Source organism: Ranitomeya imitator, chromosome 7 (genome assembly GCF_032444005.1).
Source record: "Ranitomeya imitator isolate aRanImi1 chromosome 7, aRanImi1.pri, whole genome shotgun sequence".
Lineage (NCBI taxonomy): Eukaryota > Metazoa > Chordata > Amphibia > Anura > Dendrobatidae > Ranitomeya > Ranitomeya imitator.
In genome coordinates, this window is record NC_091288.1 from 193,688,475 (window position 1) to 193,707,481 (window position 19,007).

General features: G+C 42.9%; 1 protein-coding gene across 2 annotated transcripts in view; it reads left to right on the plus strand.

Annotated features, from left to right (window-relative positions):
- Positions 1–19,007, plus strand: part of UNKL (unk like zinc finger) — an 84,663-nt gene that overhangs the window by 52,188 nt on the left and 13,468 nt on the right. The window contains exons 9-10 of one of the 2 annotated variants that reach the window (XM_069734295.1): positions 11,402–11,464; positions 14,753–14,930. In XM_069734295.1, coding sequence (XP_069590396.1) covers positions 11,402–11,464; positions 14,753–14,930 — 241 coding nt within the window. Of the gene's footprint in view, positions 1–11,401; positions 11,465–14,752; positions 14,931–16,739; positions 16,845–19,007 lie in introns of those variants that run through there. The other variant, XM_069734296.1, reaches the window with a different exon arrangement.

The following is a 19,007-nucleotide window of genomic DNA, read 5'->3' on the forward strand; positions in this document are numbered from 1 at the left end:
AAAAAAAAAAAAAAAAGGGGGGGGGAGGGGGAGAAGAACACATGAGGGAAATGAAGGAAGGGGGAAGGGGGAAGAGCACACGGCTTGAATGGCCCTTTTTAATAGCATGTTTGAGGAAATACGGCTTTGGCGATAAATTCTTAAAGTGGGTTGGACTGCTATATATGAAACCTAGAGCCCGTATAATTATAAATGGTTCCATTTCTGAACCCTTCTCTTTATATAGAGGAACACGACAAGGTTGCCCCCTTTCCCCGGCCCTCTTTGCCCTGGCAATAGAGGCATTGGCAATACGAATAAGGTCCTCATCTGTCATTAAGGGTATTCATATAGCTGGCCGTGTGGACACCATTGGCTTATATGCGGATGACATGGTGATATTCATGGATCAAGTGGAAGAAACGCTGCCGCGGGTAATCGCTACCATAGATATTTTTAGTAGATATTCAGGCCTATATATAAACTGGGACAAATCCGCGTTAATGCCCCTTTCCCATTCTCCAATACTTGGTCTTGGGGCTCTCTCCCCCCTTCCTGTTGTACCCAGTTTTAAATATTTAGGTATATACATCTCTCAGTGTAGTAGATTCGACTTGCAACTTAATATACTCCCACTGTTAGAATTAGTTAAAGCGAAATTTGCGACTTGGAGTAAACTCCCATTATCCGTGGCTGGACGCATTAATTTAATTAAAATGATTTTACTTCCCAAGTTCAATTACTGCCTCCAACATAGTGCTGTGCTGATACCCAGGTCCTTTTTTGCAGCGCTGAATTCCCAACTTACTACATTTATATGGGGGAAATCTAGGCCCAAACTTAAGATATCCACACTACAGAGACCCAAGCAAGGGGGAGGAGCGGCGCTTCCAGATTTTTATTTGTATTATCTGGCCGGTCAGGTCAGAGCTCTCAATAGGTGGATGCCCAATAATCGCCTTCCCAACTCAGAAAATCACTTACTTCACTCGGTCCAAGCTGACTGCCCACTAAATTTTTTGGAGGCGGGAAAAACTGGTGCCCCTAGATTGCTACCCTTGCTCCGTCTGGCGCGTTCAGTCTGGAGACAAATTAAAAAAATTATAGGATTTGTAGATATTATAGCAGAGATGCCCTTGTGGAATAATAGCTATTTCTCTACTTTATTGAATCACCCGTCAACTGGTTTTTGGATAGAACGTGGGGTCTCCTCAATAGGTGATCTGTATAATGGGGGGAGCTTCGCGTCTTTTGAACAATTGCAAAATAAATATGAGATACCGCGGTCTCAGTTTTTTCGATACCTACAGCTAAGGTCGGCTATTCAATCATGTTTGAGACATATGGGTACAGGTCGCGCTATATCTTCTTTGCCCTTGATAGGGATCCTTAAATCGCAGGGCCCTCAGGGTCTTATCTCCTCCCTATACACATATTTGCTATCTTCGGGGTCTACAGTCACCGTCAATTCTGTTAAAGGAAAATGGAGTGAACTGCTTTCTAACTTGCATGAGGAGGAATGGGAGGACATCCTCGAATCCCCGATTAAAGTATCTCCGTCAGTTAATAACAGGATGACTCAGTTGTATATTATACATCAATCATATCTAACCCCGACGCGACTTTGTAGGATGGGTCGGTTTCAAACGACAGAATGTATGCGGTGTCACTCACTAGATGCAGACTTTATCCATATGATATGGAGATGTCCTATTATCCTTCATTATTGGAAAGAGGTGACATCATTATTAACATCACTGCTGCTGATCCCTATTCCTCTGGACCCATTAGTTTGTATATTTGGAGTGTGGGAGGAGGAGACCTGGGACCATTATATTGGTACTTTCTTGCGGGAGGTGCTCTTTTTCGCACGTAAGGTACTAGCGCTGAGGTGGATGGGAAATTCCTGCCCTTCTGTGAGAGCTTGGATTGACCTGGTTAATTCTGTTATCCCATATGAACGTACGCTATATCGGAACAGGGGCTGTCCGGGAAAATTTGATAAGATTTGGGGTCAATGGAACTCTTCTCATCTCACCCTATAGATGTGGTCGGGGGCAGCGCGTGGGGGTTGGGCACAGGGATATATGGCGAATTAGTTAGTAATTAGAGTAGAAGTAGTCCTAATTCGAGAGTTTTAGTTTCACAGGTTTTCTCTTTCCTTACTTATGTAATATATATGTATTATGTATGTTACAGATGGTTAACAAATACATCATAACATTGGTTAAGAGTAATAAGTACCTTTTATTTCATGCTTAACACTGTACACTTGATAGTACTATAAGTCATGTTCAATGTGTCCAACATACATTGTTTGTAACGCAATTTATTTTGTTGTTAATAAACGAATTTAAAAAAAAAAAGATCATATCCCTTTAGACTCAACGCGTTTCTCCCCTTCTAATTCAAAGAGGTTCATCAGGAGTACATCCAGATAATAAAGGGTTACTTAGCTTGTGTACAAATTCAGCATGTCAGCAATGTAGATGGCTGCACCACCGGGCCGATCCCCTATCCTTGTAGCGCTACAAGGATAGGGGATCGGCCCAGTGGTGCAGTTAAGTGTTTTGGTCTGCACTGGGGTCACAAAAAATAACTACGGTATGTCATTGACTAATGGGATAACATGTGGCTGCTTTAGGCATTTATTATAAGGTTAATGCTGCAGTGTGGCACTGAAATGTTAGACGGTGGCATGGGATATGCTTTACATCACAGCAGATACATTTCCCTACTAGTACAACAGCATCTTGAGACCCTACTGTATGTGTAAACAGACCAAAATCACATATGTGTTTAGTCCTGTCTTTGATTGAACGTCCCTATCTGCCGTTGTTTTTTCTGGCTAGAAACGTTATATATAAGGAGCAAAGGGACACAGATCACCAAGTCAGTTGAGAACCTTAGTTCTAGCTAGATATTTATACTGACATATCCATGTCCTTCCAAGTTATTTACATCCACATATTGTATATGTGATCATTTCTTTCCCGGTCCTGTTAGGGTGTTATAGGGATAGCGGGGATAGCCGGCGAGGAGCGGGGGCGCCACGGCGTAGGTAAATAGGGTGCCAACCTCCGCAGGCAGGTAGGGGGCACTTAGAAAGCGTAGGGCTTGGCACTGTTCCGGCCTTTCCTGTAGTACGCTTGCATCTATTGGTGATGGTTTTGTCAAGTGCACACATAAGTTTTTAATATTCAAAATAAAGGTTAATTTTTATGGTATTTTTGAAAATCGCTTTTTGGGGATTTTTCTGTGAGTTTTTTTAAACTTCATTGTATAATAAATATATATACAATAAAGGTTCCACGTGTATTTGCACGGGGTAACTTGTGTGCGGCTCCCTGCCGTCTTTCCCGCGTGAAATCCGCCATAGGTTCTGCAGCATTTAGTTACGCGGTGTTTGGGACTATGGTGGCAAAATCCAAAAGAAGTAAAATAATGGGGGTTCGTTTTATTTGAGCTTTATGCTGTGAAATACACATTAGATTTTTTTCAGATCAAACATTTTTCCAAACGTGGAGGAAAGAAAGAAAGAAAAAATCAGAATACTGACCATAATGAAGTGAGCATAGCCTGGCAGTGTGTGGTGACTGCCCCCTAGTGGTAGAATGCCACATTACAGTAATGAATATGGACCCGACTCCACTCCCTTAGGGGTGGAGCCGCATATTCATTACTGTAATGAGCAGTACCATGTGACCGCTCACTACAGGAAGAAGCTGCCGGCGCCGGAGAACAGACGTGAAGGGACAGCGCCAGGAACAGGTGAGTATGATGGGGGCAGTGCGCGATATTCACCTGCTCCCCGTTCTACCGTCGGCGCCGCTGTGTCTTCCGCGTCCTCTGCAGTGACGCTCAGGTCAGAGGGCGCGATGTGTTATGATACGGTGGTCTAGGAGCAACATGGAACGAGCTCTGAAGGAAGTGGTAACTGTACTGACCGCAGTTCCTAAGCTCAACACAACACTAGAAGTAGCCGTGGAATGCTCCTAACTCTCCCTAGGCATCTCGTCACAGCCTAAGAGCTAACTACCCCTAAAGATAGAAGCAGGAAAGCTATCTTGCCTCAGAGAAAATCCCCAAAGGATAGATTAGCCCCCCACAAATAATGACTGTGAGTGGAGAGGGAAAAGACATACACAGAATGAAACCAGGATGAGCACAGGAGGCCAGTCTAACTAAATAGATAGGACAGGATGGAATACTGTGCGGTCAGTATAAAACACTACAAAAATCCACGCAGAGTTTACTAAAAATCACCTTTAGTCAGGTGTGGAGGGCAAATCTGCCTCCCAGAGCTTCCAGCAAGACAGAATAAATTCACACTGATAAGCTGGACAAACATAGAAAGCACAGAATGGATAAGTCCACAATCTATGGACAGAAAAGGGCAAGCAAAAACTTAGCTTAGCTGAACTGGTCAGGATAACAGGGAAATCCAAAGAGATGTGAATCCAACCAGGAACCATTTACAAGTGGCACTGGCTGAAGATAGAGCCAGGCCTAAATAGCCGAGCAGAAGAGACGATAAGTGGAGGCAGCTGATGACCGCTAACTCCAAGGAGCAGCCATACCACTTGAAACCACAAGAGGGAGCCCAAGAGCAGAACTCACAAAAGTGCCACTTACAACCACCGGAGGGAGCCCAAGAGCGGAATTCACAACAGCGATGACTCGATTAGTGCGCTCTGCCTGAGCAGTCAGTGCAGAGGACGCGGAAGACACAGCGGCGGTCAGCAGTGGAACAGGAAGCAGGTGAATGTAGAAAGTGCCGGGGGCCTGAGAGGTGAGAATGTTTTTTTTATTTTTTTAATCACAGCAACAGCATATGGGGCAAATATCTGTATGGGGAATCTTATGTGGCCATGTGCAGTGTTATATGGGGACAAATATCTCTATAAAGCATCTTATGTGGCCATGTGCAGCATTATATGGGGCAAATATCTGGGGCCATGTGCAGCATTATATGGGGCAAATATCTGTATGGAGCATCTTATGGGGCCATAATCGGCATTTGTGCAGCATTATATGAAGCATATTTTAAGGCTATGCGCACACGTTGCGGATTAGGCTTAGGAATTTCTGGTGCGGATTCTGCCTCTCCTGGCAGAAAATGCACCTGCGGATTTGTCGCTTTTTTTGTGCGTTTTTGCTGCGGTTTTCTTGCAGATTTGCTGCAGTTTTTACCCCTGCGGTTTTCTATAATGGAATGGGTACAAAAAACGCTGCAGATTCACAAAAAAGAAGTGACATGCTACTTCTTTTAAATCGCAGCGTTTCCGCAGCGGATTTTCCGCAAAGTGTGCACAACATTTTTTTTTTTTTCTCATTGATTTACATCGTACTGTAAATCAATTGCGGATCTGCAGCGTTTCTGCACCGCAAAAAACGCTGCGGATCCGCAGAGAATCCGCAACGTGTGCACATAGCCTAATATGAAGCATTATATGGGGCCCATCATGAACTGTATGGAGCATTATATGGGGCTCCTGATTAAATATGGATATTCAAAAACACTTAACCTACTGATGTCTCAATTAATTTTACTTTTATTGGTATCTACGGTATTTTTATTTTTCAAATTTACCAGTAGCTGCTGCATTTTCCATCCTAGGCTTATACTCGAGTCATTAAGTTTTTCCAGTTTTTTGTGGCAAAATTAGGGGGGGTCGGCTTATACTCGAGTGTATACTGTATATAAAATAAAGTGCTGGTGCATTCTGGGTAATGAGGTATAGAAATAAGACTACTAGTGTAGAGTAAAGGTGTATGCCTCTATCCAAAAGGTTGTCAACCGTAAGGTTGCTAATTCATACAAGTATGCCACCAAGAATCAAAGAAGCAATCGGAAGACGTCGTCACAGAACTTTAAAGGGAACCTGTCACCCCGTTTTTGAAAGATGAGATATAAATAGTGTGAAATAGGGGCAGAGCTGGGCTTTACATTAGTGTCCTTTTGGTGCCTTTATTCCCCCGGGATGCTGCTGAAATACCTTTGTGAAGTGTCCGTTTTGTCCTGTCAGTCAAGTTGGTCAGGTCGAATGGGCGTTGTAAAATAGCGGTTCCTCCCCCTGATTCTCGGCTTGTCTTTCGTAAACGCGATCTGTGAATAGCACAGATCGCGCTTTTTCTTAGCGCCTGCGCAGTGAATTTGCCTCCGGCGCCTGCGCATTATGTTTTGCCCATCTGTGGGCAAAGCATAATTGACATCATTGCGCATGCGCGGGCCTTCACTTTAGCCGGGGTGCCCCGGAAGTTGTCATATCGGCAAAGTGTTATTCTGGATGCCGTATCTCATCCCACACTGCGAGCGTAAGGCAGGCGAGCGATCTTGGCACAAAACTTACGCTCGCAGTGTGGGATGAGATACGGCATCCAGAATAACACTTTGCCGATATGACAACTTCCGGGGCACCCCGGCTAAAGTGAAGGCCCGCGCATGCGCAATGATGTCAATTATGCTTTGCCCACAGATTGCCGGAGGCAAATTCACTGCGCAAGCGCTAAACATAACGCCAACGGCGGAACTAAACTTCGCAGGGAATTGCATGAGGTGGGGGAGGAACCGCTATTTTACAACGCCCATTCGACCAGACCAACTTGACTGACAGGACAAAACGGACACTTCACAAAGGTATTTCAGCAGCATCCCGGGGGAATAAAGGCACCAAAAGGACACTAATGTAAAGCCCAGCTCTGCCCCTATTTCACACTATTTATATCTCATCTTTCAAAAACGGGGTGACAGGTTCCCTTTAAAGGTATTACTTCAGTGGGATTGGTGCACAGGACAAAGGACTCCGACGTACGTTTCGCTCTATGGCTTCCTCCTGTGGGGTATGTGAATGAAAAGGGGGCGAGACAGTCATTTAAATAGGTAAGAGTGCAAACGGCTGATTAACGGCGCTCACAACAGCCGTGCCGTGTACCAGAAGCTGCGGGTTCTATGCCTTGTTACCCCGAATGCACCAGCACTTTATTGTGTATACAACTGCATATTGTATTTTTGCAAACGATATAACTCACCTTTTTTAATTTATACGTATTTTACTGCACTAGCACTTTTAGAATCTCCACCACTTATTCATCTTTCATATCAATCCATTTCATTTTTAACCATCATAATTTTCTGATTACCACTAGAGGTCATGAACATATGTGATGATTGTAACTGCACAGGCATTTCTGAACCATTCATTTTTTTTTTTTTAATAGTGTTATGTTTTAGTATATTTGTTCAATAAAGATTGTTGCTCTTTGTTCTTTGGGCGTTTTTGCTTCCATTTTTGTTGGTATCTGTATGTACGTATTTGTGGAAGTGCCCGTGTTGCATTATGGGTCTTGTATAGCTTTTGACCGTTTTTATGGGGTTTATACTACTTGGATGTAATAAAGAATGTGAATAGTGACGTCCAATTACAGCGCTACGTACGTGACTCATTCGGTCCTTTCTAAATCAGTGCTGGTCTCTGCAGACCTAATCGATTGATAAAAATTGGTGTCCAGGTCTCTGAAAGTTTTTTTTTCTCAGGACCCCATTAGTGATGCATCTGTTCCCGCAGCTCGTCCCATTCAGTAAGTTGAAGGTTGGTACATGAAATGTAGGGAGTAGCGGGAAAATGGGCGTTAATGTGCAATTATTAACTAGCAAGAATCTGTCACCAGGTGTGTGCTCCTCCATGTGAGAGTAACCTGATGTAGAGACAGAGACCCTGATTTCAGTGTTGCCACTCACTGGGTTTCTCGTTGTAGTTTTGATAAAATCACTGTTTTATCTGCTTTCAGGGCAGTGAGACTGGATTCTTTACTCTAAGGGCAGTGAGACTATGGACTCTTTACCATAAGAGCAGTGAGGCTATGGATTCTTTACCGTAAGGGCAGTGAGGCTATGGATTCTTTACCGTAAGAGCAGTGAGACTACGGATTCTTTACCGTCAGGGCAGTTATACTATGGATTCTCTACTGTAAGAGCAGTGAGAGTATGGATTCTTTGCCATAAGAGCAGTGAGACTGGATTCTTTACCATAAGAGCAGTGAGACTATGGATTCTTTACCATAAGAGCAGTGAGGCTATGGACTCTTTACCGTAAGGGTACGTGTCCACGTTCAGGATAGCAGGCGGTTTTTTTCCTGAGCATGGAAACATACCCGAAGAGCAGTGAGACTACGGATTCTTTACTGTCAGGGCAGTGAGACTACGGATTCTTTACTGTAAGAGCAGTGAGACTATGGATTCTTTACAGCAAGAGCAGTGAGATTATGGATTCTTTGCTGTAAGAGCAGTGAGACTATAGATTCTTTACCGTAAGAGCATTGAGACTATGGATTCTTTACAGTAAGAGCATTGAGACTATGGATTCTTTACCATAAGAGCAGTGAGATTATGGATTCTTTGCTGTAAGAGCAGTGAGACTATGGATTCTTTACCGTAAGAGCATTGAGACTATGGATTCTTTACCGTAAGAGCAGTGAGACTATGGATTCTTTACCATAAGAGCAGTGAGACTATGGATTCTTTACAGTAAGAGCAGTTATACTATGGATTCTTTACCGTAAGAGCAGTGAGGCTATGGATTCTTTGCCGTAAGAGCAGTAAGACTGTGGATTCTTTACTGTAAGAGCAGTGAGATTATGGATTCTTTGCTGTAAGAGCAGTGAGACTATGGATTCTTTACCGTAAGAGCATTGAGACTATGGATTCTTTACCGTAAGAGCAGTGAGACTATGGATTCTTTACCGTAAGAGCAGTGAGGTTATGGATTCTTTGCCGTAAGAGCAGTAAGACTGTGGATTCTTTACTGTAAGAGCAGTGAGACTGGATTCTTTACTGTAAGGGCAGTGACACTATGGATTCTTTACTGTAAGAGCTGTGAGACTATGGATTCTTTACTGTAAGAGCAGTGAGACTATGAATTCTTTACCGTCAGGGCAGTGAGACTATGGATTCTTTACTGTAAGAGCAGTGAGACTGGATTCTTTACCATCAGGGCAGTAAGACTATGGATTCTTTACTGTAAGAGCAGTGAGACTATGGATTCTCTACCGTAAGGGCAGTGACACTATGGATTCTTTACTGTAAGAGCTGTGAGACTATGGATTCTTTACTGTAAGAGCAGTGAGACTATGAATTCTTTACCGTCAGGGCAGTGAGACTATGGATTCTTTACTGTAAGAGCAGTGAGACTATGGATTCTTTACCGTAAGGGCAGTGAGACTATGGATTCTTTACCGTAAGAGCAGTGAGACTATGGATTCTTTACCGTAAGAGCAGTGAGACTATGGATTCTTTACCGTAAGAGCAGTGAGACTATGGATTCTTTACCGTAAGAGCAGTGAGACTATGGATTCTTTACCGTACGAGCAGTGAAGCTATGGATTCTTTGCTGTAAGAGCAGAGAGACTGGATTCTTTACTGTAAGAGCTGTGAGATTATGGATTCTTTACCATCAGGGCAGTAAGACTATGGATTCTTTACTGTAAGAGCTATGAGACTATGGATTCTTTACCGTAAGAGCAGTGAGGCTATGGATTCTTTGCTGTAAGAGCAGTGAGACTATAGATTCTTTACCATAAGCGCATTGAGACTATGGATTCTTTACCGTAAGAGCAGTGAGACTATGGATTCTTTACCGTAAGAGCAGTGAGACTATAGATTCTTTACCGTAAGAGCATTGAAACTATGGATTCTTTACCGTAAGAGCATTGAAACTATGGATTCTTTACCGTAAGAGCAGTGAGACTATGGATTCTTTACCGTAAGAGCATTGAAACTATGGATTCTTTACCGTAAGAGCATTGAAACTATGGATTCTTTACCGTAAGAGCATTGAAACTATGGATTCTTTACCGTAAGAGCAGTGAGACTATGGATTCTTTACCGTAAGAGCAGTGAGACTATGGATTCTTTACCGTAAGAGCATTGAAACTATGGATTCTTTACCGTAAGAGCATTGAAACTGGATTCTTTACCGTAAGAGCAGTGAGACTATGGATTCTTTGCTGTAAGAGCAGTGAGACTGGATTCTTTACTGTAAGGGCAGTGAGACTATGGATTCTTTACCGTCAGGGCAGTGACACTATGGATTCTTTACTGTAAGAGCTGTGAGACTATGGATTCTTTACTGTAAGAGCAGTGAGACTGGATTCTTTACTGTAAGGGCAGTGAGACTATGGATTCTTTACCGTCAGGGCAGTGAGACTATGGATTCTTTACCGTAAGGGCAGTGAGACTATGGATTCTTTACCGTAAGAGCAGTGAAGCTATGGATTCTTTGCTGTAAGAGCAGAGAGACTGGATTCTTTACTGTAAGAGCTGTGAGATTATGGATTCTTTACCATCAGGGCAGTAAGACTATGGATTCTTTACTGTAAGAGCTGTGAGACTATGGATTCTTTACCGTAAGAGCAGTGAGGCTATGGATTCTTTGCTGTAAGAGCAGTGAGACTATAGATTCTTTACCATAAGCGCATTGAGACTATGGATTCTTTACCGTAAGAGCAGTGAGACTATGGATTCTTTACCGTAAGAGCAGTGAGACTATGGATTCTTTACCGTAAGAGCATTGAAACTATGGATTCTTTACCGTAAGAGCAGTGAGACTATGGATTCTTTACCGTCAGGGCAGTGAGACTATGGATTCTTTACCGTAAGGGCAGTGAGACTATGGATTCTTTACCGTAAGAGCAGTGAAGCTATGGATTCTTTGCTGTAAGAGCAGAGAGACTGGATTCTTTACTGTAAGAGCTGTGAGATTATGGATTCTTTACCATCAGGGCAGTAAGACTATGGATTCTTTACTGTAAGAGCTGTGAGACTATGGATTCTTTACCGTAAGAGCAGTGAGGCTATGGATTCTTTGCTGTAAGAGCAGTGAGACTATAGATTCTTTACCATAAGCGCATTGAGACTATGGATTCTTTACCGTAAGAGCAGTGAGACTATGGATTCTTTACCGTAAGAGCAGTGAGACTATGGATTCTTTACCGTAAGAGCATTGAAACTATGGATTCTTTACCGTGAGAGCATTGAAACTATGGATTCTTTACCGTAAGAGCAGTGAGACTATGGATTCTTTGCTGTAAGAGCAGTGAGACTGGATTCTTTACTGTAAGGGCAGTGAGACTATGGATTCTTTACCGTCAGGGCAGTGAGGTACTGGTCCCATTTCTATGTTGGAGGTGCAGTTTGGCTTAGGCTCTGCCTTATAGCTCCGACCTATGCAGCACTGCACTTTTTAGGCCGGCCTTTTGGCTGAGAGCTCTCCAGCCGCAGTGCTGTCACCATTGTAGCTTTGATCGGATTGTCACATACAGGTATTCCTGCAGCAGATGCCGCTGATCTGTAATGTCGTGTCCTTGTGTTTGCTGATAATTGCCCGTCATACTCTTGTTACAAGTGTTTCCCTTTGCTTTATAGGCAAAACACAAGTGCCTGTCTCTGGATAATAATCATAAACTGAATGACCAAGAAAGCAAACAGGTATGAGCTACACGTGGTGTGATCGACATGTAATGCTAGAGTAATCGTATGCTAACATTTATAGATCTGCTCAGTGATTTCACTTGTTTGGATGAAAAGTTGATTATGGGTGTAAAAAAAAAAAAAAAAAAAAAAAGAAAGAAAATGCTTGACACGTGTCATGTTTGCATGCATGAAAATCTCCTTGCACTAGAAGCGTGGAATGGAAAAAATACAGTAAAAAAAAATGTATATTTCATTTTATCACCTGGTCCCGTTTTGAAGAAGCTGCGTAAAGAAATAATGTAAAATCAGCTGTAATATTTCCCTGCAGCGCCATCACATGGGGAAATGAAGTATTACAATTGTCCTAGTAAAAGCAATAGGGGATCTTTATAATACATGGGTGTGTTGGGGTCCTCCAGAGTGAGAGATGATCTTTGTAGATGTCACTCTTCAGGCTAAACAAGGAGGCTTTCTTGGTTGAGGATCTCGAGAATATTTTTTTTTTTAACTTACTGTTAATTTATTACTTAAACATTGAGATCACTAATCGTATTAACAGGAATCTAAATATACAGATTTCTAAATGAACTTTTAAAATCACATTTATGGTTTGTTTGTTTTTTAAATTTTTCTTAATGCATTCTTTTTTTCTTATAGAAAAGCCTTTGTAAAAGCTCATGCGAGAGCATACGGGATGTGAAGCCACTCCTAAAGGGTTATTCCCATCTTCCTAGATGGGTATTGTCGGATAGTCGCTTGTAACTGTTTTACAGTTTACTGTGTGTTAAAATCTGCAGCTGTTTTTCATATCTTAACACTGCTTTTTTTCTTTTGTTTGCAGCTCGTTGCCTTGGAGACCGACCACCGCTACTGTCTAGGTGGTAGGCACTGCACTGAAGCTGGCTGGGATTAGGAAGTAACTGCCTGCTCCAGCGATCCTGGCCAGTTTGAAGCAGCACTTACAATCTCATTAGAAAAGGGCTTGTAAGCACCGCACATGTTCTGTTGTTTAGCAGCGGTGGTCGGCCTCCATGGAGATAATCTGTAAATAAGTGTTAACATTTCAAAAACGGATGAAAATTTTTAATCAGCGGTAAATTGATTGCGTTTACAAACACTATTTGACAATACTCATCTATGAAAATGTGTTATAACTTTATCTACCAGAAACGTAGGCTTCTTTATGGTGAAGGAATCTGTAGTATTATAAAGGATAGTTAGAAATAGAGCAACGAGCCACTAACAATGAGTCATTTGTTTTTGCATAGTCTAAAAACAGATCTGTAATACTTCGTTTTCCCTGCAGGTTTCTTAATGTTCATGGTGTAATAATACACTACTGAGTAATAGAAAAAAATTGTCCAATTTTTCTTTAAAAATCCCCGAATTTTTTGTTCTTTTGCCTTTTCAATATGGGCCATGTTAATAATGTGTACAAATACATTTTTCTTTTAATTTGTGCATTTCTCTGTTTTGCATGGTGCTAGATGTCTTCGGTAGTTTATCATTTCTCTTGTTTGTGTTTCTTACTGGAGAAGAGACCTGTTAAAGGGTTTGGATACCTTTGCACTGACTTCTTATTTTTCCTTTTATTCTAAAAAGGAATATTAATCTGTTTTCTGACTGGTCTTCATTAAGGCTGTCTGCACACGTTGCTGATTTTTCTCGTTTTTTTTTCTTCACATTTTTCCGCTATAAAAACGCAAAAACCCAGAATACATTATGCATCCCATCATTTAGAATGAATTCCGCATTTTTTTTGCACATGATGTGTTTTTTTCCGGTAAAAAAACGCAGCATGTTCATTAATTTTGCGGATTTCCCACTATATAATGCATTGGGAAATGTCCGGAAAAATTAGCAAACAAAACGCACCAAAAACGCGCAAAAAGCGCATGCAGATTTCTTGCAGAAAATTTCAGGTTTTTCTCAGGAAATTTCTGCAAGAAATCCTGAACGTGTGCACATAGCCTTAATGTTTACTGCCGACCTGTTGTAGAGTCTGTAACTCCTTGACATAGCCGGCTGTCCTGTTGCTTAGAACATAGAAAAGGTTTATAGGTGGCAGCAGGGACGGCGAGAGATGATTGTCGGATCAAAGCGTAGCTGGGGGGGACAAAGGTACAAACAAGGCTGCGGGAAGGGAGAGAGAGCACAGGCTGGGCATTGGCGTGGAGAGAAAGAGCAGCCACTGCAGGGAGGAGGAGAAAGTCGGTGCTGGAATGAAGCTGTGCCCACACACAGTCCAGCATGTATTACTGGGAGGCACTCGCCCACCTGAAAAATGACTGAGATAAGGAACAGGTTGCAAAATCAGGGGGAAATATGAAAATGAGTGAGGGAGTTGCAACAACTTCTGTAAAAAAAAAACAAAGTTGATTGTCAAAGGTTTCCATTGTCTTTACATGTCTTGGTGAGTTGGAACTTCTACCGAACAATGATATTCAAACAGCCTTTATCCTGGTGCTTTTTAGGGTCCATATTACTGCAGCAAAACCTTCTTAACTTAAGAGGACTTAAAAAGAGTCTGCCAACTCAAAATGACTGCTCAAACTAAGCACAAATGCTCGGATCCCCAGCAGCATGGTCCAGCAATTCAGTGCATCATTCCACTGATTTGTCATCCTTCTATTTTCACCGTCCTTTTGGCTTTTGTAAAGCCAGAGCTTCCAATCAAAGAATGGGGTCCGGGTTGGACGAAGAATAAGTAGATGGGAGGGTTCACCGAATTGCAAGGGTGCAGTGAGCCCCTCAGCTTTGTTTGGACAGTCATTTTATACTGACTCCCATTAAATGTTTGGCCGTGCTGTCGTCTGCATCAAGTAGGTCAGTACGGTGGTGGCCACCCAAGGTTCTGCAGAAGAGCTCACGCCTATGTCCAGGAGTGTAACGTGCTGTGTTTTTATGGGATTTGACTATAATTTATTTTATTTTGTGAACTTCCAACTCTCCAGTTCCGTCTCTCCAATCTCCGATGACTTTATCTTTTGTGATCGGCCGCTAATATGTAGAAATGTTTAGTTTGTGATTTTACCTTTTCTGCAATAAGCACATGATACAAAGGAGACCCGTGCAGCCACGTGTACAGGAAGCCCGACGACTTCAAGGGAATCTTTGGAAGTCTTGGCCTTTTGGGAGTCTCCTTTGTATGACGTGTTTCCAGGAATGAGTGGGTCTGACATGCGCTTAATCCCCTTTACATGAATCAGATAACTAGTGTCTTATCATTTATTTATTTTTTATTTGTTTGCAAAAATAAAACCTGCACAGTTTGCTTATTTAATGCATATATTCTTTAAACAGAGCCATCTCAGTGTTTTTTCAGTGGTAAACCCACTGGCTTCCAGTATAACATCCAGTATAACCTCTAGTCTGGCATCCAGTATTGGCTCAGATAGTTCATCCCCTACTGCGCTATCAAGTGTTAATGCCAAAGCACTCCCATTCTACCCTGCTAGTAATACTGTTGAATCAGTCATAGGTAAGCCTACGTGTTTCGTCTTTTACTTTGCCATATGGTTGCTTGTATTAAAAAAAACAACTTTTTTTTTTCCTTTGAAGAGTTTTAGACATTTTGTTAGATGAGAAATAAATCTGTTATAGGTATATTACATGTTAACACATTGCATTTTTATGTTTGACTTTTTCACTTGTGTTCCGGGTAAGTCAATGGTATTTAAGTGTTTTTTTGCTTGGAACATTCATTGAATTAAAGTGCAGATGTATTTTGCTAAAATCAAATTGTTTGTCCAGGACTGTGTATGAGCTATCCTTGTGGAAGATCATCAATATCAGATCACTTGGTGCACTGACACCCGGCACCCTGCCAGTCACCGGTTATTGTCTCCAGCAGGTGCCAGATGTAAACAGTCTAAGGAGCTAGAAAACTACAGCTTTGTATACTGTGTAGTGTCCGTGTTCTGCAGCGCCCCTCTTGTGTTCTGCAGCGCCATGCCTGTGTTCTGCAGCGCCCCTCTTGTGTTCTGCAGCACCATGTCTGTGTTCTGCAGTGCCATTCTTGTGTTGTGCAGTGACCCTCTTTTGTTGTGCAGCGCCCCTCTTGTGTTGTGCAGGGTCCCTCTTGTGTTGTGCAGCGTCCCTCTTGTGTTGTACAGCGCCCCTCTTGTGTTGTGCAGCGCCCCTCTTGTGTTGTGCAGCGCCCCTCTTGTGTTGTGCAGCGCCCCTCTTGTGTTGTGCAGCGCCCCTCTTGTGTTGTGCAGCGCCCCTCTTGTGTTGTGCAGCGCCCCTCTTGTGTTGTGCAGCGCCCCTCTTGTGTTGTGCAGCGCCCCTCTTGTGTTGTGCAGCGCCCCTCTTGTGTTGTGCAGCGCCCCTCTTGTGTTGTGCAGCGCCCCTCTTGTGTTGTGCAGCGCCCCTCTTGTGTTGTGCAGCGCCCCTCTTGTGTTGTGCAGCGCCCCTCTTGTGTTGTGCAGCGCCGCTTCTGTTCACTTCAATCATTTTTTTTTTTTTTTTTTCTTTAATTTACATTGATGACCTATCCTTGGGGTACAGTATTCAATTAATAATGGGGGGGGACTTCTTGGACCCTTACAAACACCAAAACGAAGGTGTAGGGAGTTGTTGAAGTCACTATGTCTTCATTTACGGCAGTATGTATGTCTATAATATGTAACTACAGCTGCTTATAAGGGGGGATTGTCAGACAACACCTCAGAAACCAGTCTAAAAACCTCCTCGTATGAACACCAATATGGAGATCCCATATAAACGAATGGGATGAGTTCTGCATACGTGTTTTGAAGCATTTATTTTAAAGAAGATTTTTGTCGTGAATCCGTCGAAGACCCCAAAACGCCTCAATGTGAACCGAGCCTTAGCCGCTGCCATACACCTGGCGTTCCCGATCCTTCGGTCCCTGATACTAGGCCTAGATAAATCTAGCTTTAGGCGCTGTTTGCATTTAATTTTCCGTGCGGCGCATAAACAAGGAACATTTTTCACATATGCAACTGCACATTATTTAGCTGCATGTATTGCACAAGGTGTTTTTTTTTTTTTTTCCCCAAAAAAATTATACCAGCCCAAGGGATAATTTTTTGACCTCTGTAGGGCTCTATGGCTACCCTTGGCGCAGGTGTCAGGACTACACTAACCCATTACATCACCTCTAGCTTTCCCCGGGGGCCCGCACTCTATACTTAGGGTGTAACCGGGTGTCGCTTTCTCCATGCGGGATAATTATGCGTTGTGTGCAGAATAGAAGGGGAGGGGGTGTAGGGGCTGGTGAATCAGGATGGCCGGAGTCCTCCTCTCTTCCGGGGAGCGTGTGACGGCCTCCTGATGTGTCTGCGGTCACATGAGCTGCCGGGATCAGCTGCCGTGGTATATGCGAGCAGAGTCGGGGACTGCAGGCAGTGAGTCAGCACTTGCACCGCCGGTAAGCACCGCTACGTCTGCATGGCTTTTACTTCCCACTACACCACCCTGGGAATCCTCTGTTTTCCCGATGCCCTTCACTTGCACATTTCTGTAATTATTCTCATATGTGTTATTATATGATATCGCGAATGCTACTCGGCAATGCATCAAACTTAGGGGATCGCTGCAACTTGCCCCAGTGAAGATGTTAACGCACGGCTGCATATTGCGCTTTTCAAGGACATGAGCTGTGCATTAGTACATACGTGTTTGTAGCTTGCCGTTACCTTTCATTAATTCTCTCTGCGTTCATATTGAAGTCTACTCGTACATGTGATGTCTCCCTACAACCAAATACGTGTGCATCGAGCCAGGTTTTTTTTTTTTTTTCTTTTTTACATTATTCATTCATAAAATATGACCTCCTATGTAAAATCGCCAGGAAAGATAGTTATGATTTGCAAAATTGCAAATTCTGATCTGCTCCATCTATAGAATCTGATCAGGTTTCCCAGTTTTTCCCATTGCAATAAATGTGTATACGAGAGGAGCCGAATAAAGCTCTCGTCATTTACATTGCCAGTTGCAAAAAATTGGACATGTTGGAAAAAATATATTATAAAGTGACTTTTATTTAAAATTGTATTTCAACCATAGTCCTGGAGCGTAGGTCCGTAGGAATCAAAGTAATTGCCCAGCGGAAAAAAAAAAAAAGTATACGTTCCCTCTCTGATCTGATTCTTACCCAGTCGTTACTGGTCTGTGCTTTTTGGTCTCTTCTTATTATACTGGAAATGCCCACTTTGCCAATGGTTGAGGTGGGTCAGCGTAAGGACTAGGTAAGCGTCAGCATTGGGGGGGATTGGTGAGGGCTAGTTTGGCTTCTCTTACTCAGCAAACACTGACAACTGTCTCGAAGGTATTACATAAAATTCCGAAAAAAAATGCATGTTTACCTTCCGAACTCGCTCCACTTGTTTTTCTGCTCTAAGCCCTTTGTCCTCTGGCAATCTCATGATCTCGGCTGCAGGGCTGACATGTCATTGTTCACGTCACCAGGGGACACACAGGACTACGAGCAGAAGAGTGTCATCTGTTTGGGAGGTAACAGCCATTTTTTTTTTTGTTATTTTATGCAGAACCTTCGAGGCATTCATTAGCGTTTATCCCTTTTTATATGATCCATAAAGATTTTTTGCAAAATTAATTAAAATAGGATCTTTCACCAGTTTGAGCATGTTAAACTGGCCATGGAGTAGTGGTTAAAACAGCAAAACAAGGCAGAGCTTCTTACCTGCCAAGGCCTCTAAACAAATGCACTATCAGGATGCAGTGGACCCATGTGGTTAAGATGGAGACTACACAGGTGCAGCATAACCGATGAGGCAGCCACTCTCAACCTACCAAACTAATGGAGGGGGTGGCTGCTTGGCACAATGCTGCACATAAAAGACTTGTATGTGGCGCTGTTCACACAATGGAGATGCACAGCATCCAGGCAAGCCTAGTAGTGACACCCTTCTATTAGATCAGGCGGGCCTGCCCAGCGCTATCCAAATGCACCCCATGTGAACAGACACCACAGTTTACAAGACAAAAAAGGGCCCAACTGCACCCCGAAAAAAAGTGCAAAAAACACAAAAAAATATAAAAAATTTTTGTGAGGTATTAGTTTATACTTTGGCCAAAATACGCAAGCTCGTAACCCGCCTTGTTTTGCAGTTTTTTTCTATTTTTTGGAGGATCTCTGAATCCTCTTCTTGTGCTCTTGCTGTTTAGAATTAGGACTCGTAAGCGTGGGGACCCTTGACGCGGGTTACGAGCTTGCGTATTTTGGCCAAAGTATAAACTAATACCTCACAAACATTTTTAGATTTTTTTGTGTTTTTTGCACTTTTTTTCGGGGTGCAGTTGGGCCCATTTTTGTCTTGTAAACTGTGGTGTCTGTTCACATGGGGTGCATTTGGATAGCGCTGGGCAGGCCCGCCTGATCTAATAGAAGGGTGTCACTACTAGGCTTGCCTGGATGCTGTGCATCTCCATTGTGTGAACAGCGCCACATACAAGTCTTTTATGTGTAGCATTGTGCCAAGCAGCCACCCCCTCCATTAGTTTGGTAGGTTGAGAGTGGCTGCCTCATCGGTTATGCTGCACCTGTGTAGTCTCCATCTTAACCACATGG